The sequence below is a fragment of the Carlito syrichta genome, unplaced genomic scaffold (assembly GCF_000164805.1).
Source record: "Carlito syrichta isolate Samal-C Ts95f unplaced genomic scaffold, Tarsius_syrichta-2.0.1 Scaffold120469, whole genome shotgun sequence".
In the NCBI taxonomy this organism is placed as follows: Eukaryota; Metazoa; Chordata; class Mammalia; order Primates; family Tarsiidae; genus Carlito; species Carlito syrichta.
Window position 1 is genome coordinate 1 of NW_007064565.1, and position 5846 is coordinate 5846.

Genomic DNA, 5846 nt, shown 5'->3' on the forward strand with positions numbered 1-5846 from the left:
CTTCCGTGGCCGCGCGCGCCCTTTACCCGCCCTTCCTCCTCCCCCGCCCTCCAGCCTGGAGCCTCCCCGGGGCGGGCGCTCCGAGGAGGAGGAGTTTTTTTTTTGCCGGGGTGGGGGAAGGGGGGCGGAGGGCGGGCGCTCGCTGCACGCGGGAGCCGGGAGCAGTCTCTCGCGTGGGCAGGGGAGGGCGCACGCCGCGAAGCGGGCTGCAGGGGCAGAGGGAGGGAGCTAGGAAAAAGAAGGGACGCTCACCCGCACCCACCGACCCCTGAGGTCTGGGAGGGTGTGGCTTGGCTTCTCTGGGAATGTAGACCAGCACCCCCCTCCCTGGCGGGGGAGGGATAGAAAGTCCCCCATCCTCACCCTGCCTGAGTGGGAAATGGTGTGTCTTCTAAAGGGTGAGGCGGCTTTGACCCCGGGTTACCCGGCCAGCACGACCGAGGAAGTGGCTGGACAGCTGGAGGATGAACGGAGAAGCCGACTGCCCCACAGACCTGGAAATGGCCGCCCCCAAAGGCCAAGGTAGGGGCCCCCACCCCCAGCCCTTTGAAACGTAAGCCCTCTCTCCCGCATGGCTGGCTGCAGGGCTCACTCACCTTCTAAAGGGTGTCTGCAGTCGGACCGGAAGGAGGGGTCTTGAGTACTTAGGAGTCAAGCACAGCTCACGCTTAGGAGGTGGCTGAGTCGAGATCGTTGGGCCGGGAGGCGCTCCTCTGTGGGCAAGCCTTCTGTGTGTCCCGGTCCAGTCCTGGGATGGGAGGAAGGATGGGTGTGGAGAAGGGGACTGGTGGGCTTCTCAGGCTGTCTGTTGTTAGGGTGACAGGTGCTGTGGAGGCAGGTGGAGAGCCTGGGTGTCTTGCGGCCCCAGGCCATGGGATATGGGTGCTCCCCCTGCCTCATCTGCCGGATCATGGGAATGGGTGTGAAGGGCAGGATGGAACTGAGCATCCAGCAGTGCTTGAGGGACACTGAGGGGAGAGGGATTTCCGTGTCTGTGTGATCGGCTCTGCAGAAACCCCAGCCCAGGTTCCCAGAAGCAGATGAAAATGGAGAGCCTTTGGACTCCTGGCCTTGGATAACTGTCCTCCCGGCTCACCTTCCAGGACAGCCACCTCCTGGGGGGTCAGCGCTCTCTGGGAAGGGGTTCCAGTGACTGAAAATAGCTGGTCCAGACCCCCTTTTTTGCCTCCCTGGCAAGTTATCTTAAGAAGATATCTAGGGATTCTGGGGGTTCTCCCTGGAGCGGGCTCCCAGATTCTTCGCCTGCCTGCCTGGCCTCAGAGCTGCCCCATATGGGTCTTTCATTTCTGGCCCTTTACTCTTATTTGTCAGAAGCTGTCCTTTGTCTGCCTTGTGGGGAAGGGCAGGGTTCTCTAACACGAGTTTCTAGCTGTGCTGGAGAGACACCTGCATGGGTTCTCCTTCCTGCCCACATCCCATTTTCAATCCTGGCACATTCCAGGTGTCCACTCAGAAGTAGAACTTGGACTTGAACTTGGCAACACATCTAGATATGCTTCCTCCCTGCCTCGCTCCCTTTCTGATAAGCCAGCTGCTTGCCCACAAGGCCCTGAATCACTGTACCTTCATTTCCACCCTCCCCACATCCCCATGGTAGCTAGTGACCCATAGCATCCTGGCACATTAGAAATGGTAGCAGCCTTGAAGTACGCCAGACCTAAGTTCGAGTCTAGCTTTCTGGGAATGACACCGTCCAGACTGGAGTCTCTGCCCTAATCCGGTATGGCTTAGGGCTGAGCCATGCACCGTCTATGTCTTCTGGGGCTGGGGTGCTCTGGGGAGGAAGGGGTGGTCCCTCAAGGCCGGGGGAAGGGTTGCGGGGACAGCATGAGCCGAGCATGACGGCCCCTTCCCCTCACCAGACCGCTGGTCTCAGGAAGACATGCTGACTCTGCTGGAATGCATGAAGAACAACCTTCCATCCAATGACAGCTCCAAGTTCAAGACCACCGAATCACATATGGACTGGGAAAAAGTAGCATTTAAAGACTTTTCTGGAGACATGTGCAAGCTCAAATGGGTGGAGATTTCTAACGAGGTAGGTGGACCCCCCTTCTTCCTGACTCAAGCAAATACACACCTACACACACACTTCTCATCCCACTTTCCTGATGGAGGAGGGGAAACAGCAGACCATACTCAGGAAGGAAAGGGACCAGGAGAGGCAGTGGTGTGGCCACCTGCTTGCTCACTTTCTGCCCCTGTGCACTTTGGGAGGGGGCACGGTTGAAAACACTGACCTAGAGTTCCCAGTCCTGTCAGTTTCCATCTGGGTGGCCTTGAGCTGTTCTGGGATCGACAGGTGCTGGCATGGACAACCAGGTTGAGGCCAGGGAACCTCCTTGTGGCTGTCCTCTGGTGTGTCCTGCCTACCTGGGCCCGTGAGAGGCATGAGCCACTGCCTGGGTGTCCATACCTGTGCTGTGTGACCATGGCCTCTGTCCTCCTCCCTCGGTAAAGTCAGTCTAGTGGAGAGTAGAGGGGACCCGTTGGAAAATAGGAGAATACCACTGGGTGGTTTTCTTTTTTCCCCAACTTCCCCTTCTGTCCCCTTCTCTTCTTTCTTCAGGTGAGGAAGTTCCGGACCTTGACAGAATTGATCCTTGATGCTCAGGAACATGTCAAAAATCCTTACAAAGGCAAAAAGCTCAAGGTAAGTTACTGGGGGAGGAGCACCAGGAATGGGGGAGGAATGGTCCAGAGAACGGATGGTGTCTGACCTCCGTCGTGTCCTTGTCCCTCCTTCCAGAAACACCCAGACTTCCCAAAGAAACCCCTGACCCCTTATTTCCGCTTCTTCATGGAGAAGCGAGCCAAGTATGCGAAACTCCACCCTGAGATGAGCAACCTGGACCTGACCAAGATTCTGTCCAAGAAGTACAAGGAGCTTCCGGAGAAGAAGAAGGTGGGGGGAGGGGGGCTAACGCAGGTGGGAGGGCAGGCAGGGAGCAGCTGGTGTGGTTCGGGTCCGTTCAGAGGTGGGCCTTGGAGGGACCTGGCACTGGGGGTGTGGGCAAGTCACAGCAGGGTGGGGTCTCCGGGCAGCACCCCTGACCGCCCCCTTCTTAGGTACACACATGGTCAGGCACAGGTGGTGACGCAGATGTAGAGCAGACAGAGGTGGCTCTCGGACTAGCCTCCTCCCCTCTGGACAGCCTGTAGGCCCTCACCCCTCATGTGCCCCCTCACTGTGAGGCCTCCACAACTGCTCTCCACCCTCTGGGACATGTCCCACCATTGTGGCATTGGGTCCTTGCAGATGTCTTCATAAAGGTAACCCTAGGAAGAGGGGCTGTCCCGAGTTTCCGGGCAAGGAACTGAGGTGCAGGAGGAGTAAGTGTCCCAGTTCACACAACTAGTGATGTCAGTGCCCCGGGCTCCCAGTCCAGCGCTCCTGTCACTATCACTTCCATGTGTCATACGGGCTTTCCTCCATACACACGTGTTCCCTCCCGGACACGCATCCCTCCTGGCTTCATGCCGTCTCCTGCAGAGGTGAAGCACTGTCACAGACTGTCAGAGGGCATGATCCTTGGGCAGAGCAAACCTCCCAGACAGGGGTAAACGCTGACTTGCACAGAGGTCCCTCCCCGAACTAGGCAGCCAAATACTGTAGGAACCCTGCAGACAGGACGCGAGTGAGAGGAAAAGGGAGAGAGAGGAACATGGAGGGGGTGCTGGATGGCAAGGGGGAGCTAGGACAGATGTTGGTACAGGGCAGCGGGAGACAAAGCATACCCACTTGGAGAGGAAACAAAGTCACATGCGGCCAGCCCTCAAAGGTGGCACTGGCTGCCACACTGTGAGTAGCCCTTTCTCCCGGTTCACCTGTCCTGGCTGCGGACTCCCATGCCCTTGGTGCTGTACTCAAAAAGAGCCAGCGTGCTTGGGTATTCCAGCTGTCTGCAACCGCTGTGTGAGCCAAGTAGGGCTGTGGACTGCCGGAGTCATTGCTGAGCCCTTAGGAGAGAGTGTTGAACAGTTGACTGTACACACGACACTTAGTCACTCTCACGGGATGGGAGATAGAGGCCAAGAGGCAAAGGGTCCAAGATCCAGGGAAGGCCAGAAGAAACTGGCAGAGTGGACAAGGAGCTGGCCTGGGGGACACAAGCCTTGGGCCCGTTCTCCTGACTCTACCACTGAATCACTGTGGGGGGCCTTCGGTAAGTCGCTTCACTTCTGGGGGCCTGGTCTTTGAGGTGTGGAGGATGAGCCAGATCTGCGAGGTGCCCTCCAGTTTTGAAAACTGCTGCTTTGTCTGAGGAGTGCTGCGATTGGGGCAGCGGAGGTTGGGCTCTACTCCTGGTTTTCTCTGGGAACTGCAGGGAAGGGTGGAGTTGTCTCTTTGTACCTGGTGCCTCTTTGAGAGGCCTGGGTTGGGCTCGATCGCCGTGAGTCCTTGGCACCTTCTAGCACCTTTGTGAATCTGCGAGGGAGAAAGTAGAGGGAGACATTGAGTGGGAGTCAGGACAGAAGGTGGATGAGGAAGGGAAAGAGACAGATTGGAAAGGAGGTCCAGAACCCTGCAGACAGGACGCGAGTGAGAGGAAAAGGGAGAGAATCCCGAGAGGTTGGAAGGATGCAGGGAAGGAGGGTAAGGCTGAAGAGGGCACGGAGAGGGAAGAGAAGCCAAGTGACAGAAGAGAGTGAGTGGGCCGAGGGAGGGAAGGGTTGGAGGTCAGGAAGAGGATGGCGGTGTCAGAATCTTGGGAAGGAACGGAAGTGGCAGCTGGAGACCCAGAGCCAGCGGGTGCGGGGAAAGCCCCAATTCGGGAGACAGCTGTGAGGATGCGACTTGCATGGTAGAAACTCACTCTGGGTTCCCCCAACACAGTCTCCTCTCAGGCCTTGGGAGCAGGACTCGGCCTACTTCCGGCCTGGTGAGCCATCTTTGAAGGGGATGGGGGAAAAAGGTCAGCTGCTACAGACGTGGGAAGAGGGGATGACAGGAGCCTCCTCTGGGAGTTCTGTGGTGCTGAAGAAGGGATGTGGGGAGTCCCGGCCCTGCCACTGCCCAGTGTGACGGCAGTGCCAACTCGCCTTCTGGGACTCTGTCCCACTCTTGGAAGAAGAGAATGGGACGTGGGGTTCAGAGTCTGGGAGACCCCGTAGCTCCCAATTTGCGGTTCAAAGCCACAGGTCTATTCTCCAGTGGGTCCCCTGCCCACGAGAAGGCCACCATCCCTCGCCTGGCCATGTCATCCTCCGTTCCCCGTGTCACCACGGGGCAGAAGAGCCAGAGAGGAGGGCTCTGGGTGACTTTTGCGACTCAGGGTGAGATAGGCCTTGGGTCCTGGGTGACCCCGTCCCTCCTCCCCCCAGATGAAATATATTCAGGACTTCCAGAGGGAGAAACAGGAGTTCGAACGAAACCTGGCCCGATTCAGGTAAGGCAGTGGAACCCCAAGAAGGGGCAGGGGGCGCTGCAGGATAGGCTGACCCTGGCCAGAGCCCAGAGCTTGCCATCCATGGAGGACGGATGGGTCACACGTGGGCCCTAGTGTGTTGGGCAGGACAGGCAGGCAGCCGTTGTCCCTCCAGTCCCACAGCTTGGTGGGTGGGGCACCTAGCTTGGGTCTGCCCTGGCAGTGCTGCCTGCTGACCCTTGCTCCCATGCCCCGGCTAGGGAGGATCACCCCGACCTAATCCAGAATGCCAAGAAGTCGGACATCCCCGAGAAGCCCAAAACCCCCCAGCAGCTGTGGTATACCCACGAGAAGAAGGTGTATCTCAAAGTGCGGCCAGATGTGAGTGGCCGGCCGAGGGGTGGAGGCGGAGGGCACACGGTGGTGGCAAGGGGGGAGCCGCCAGGTCGGCGGGCA

General features: G+C 58.5%; 1 protein-coding gene across 1 annotated transcript in view; it reads left to right on the forward strand.

Annotated features, from left to right (window-relative positions):
• Positions 1 to 196: 196 nt before the first annotated feature.
• The window catches only part of LOC103249410 (nucleolar transcription factor 1-B-like), an 11736-nt gene continuing 6086 nt past the window's right edge, over positions 197 to 5846 (forward strand). Inside the window, exons 1-6 of the mRNA XM_021707550.1 lie at positions 197 to 522; positions 1884 to 2059; positions 2591 to 2674; positions 2771 to 2926; positions 5347 to 5411; positions 5651 to 5771. Coding sequence (XP_021563225.1) covers positions 465 to 522; positions 1884 to 2059; positions 2591 to 2674; positions 2771 to 2926; positions 5347 to 5411; positions 5651 to 5771 — 660 coding nt within the window. The 5' untranslated portion in view covers positions 197 to 464. The remainder of the gene's footprint in view (positions 523 to 1883; positions 2060 to 2590; positions 2675 to 2770; positions 2927 to 5346; positions 5412 to 5650; positions 5772 to 5846) is intronic.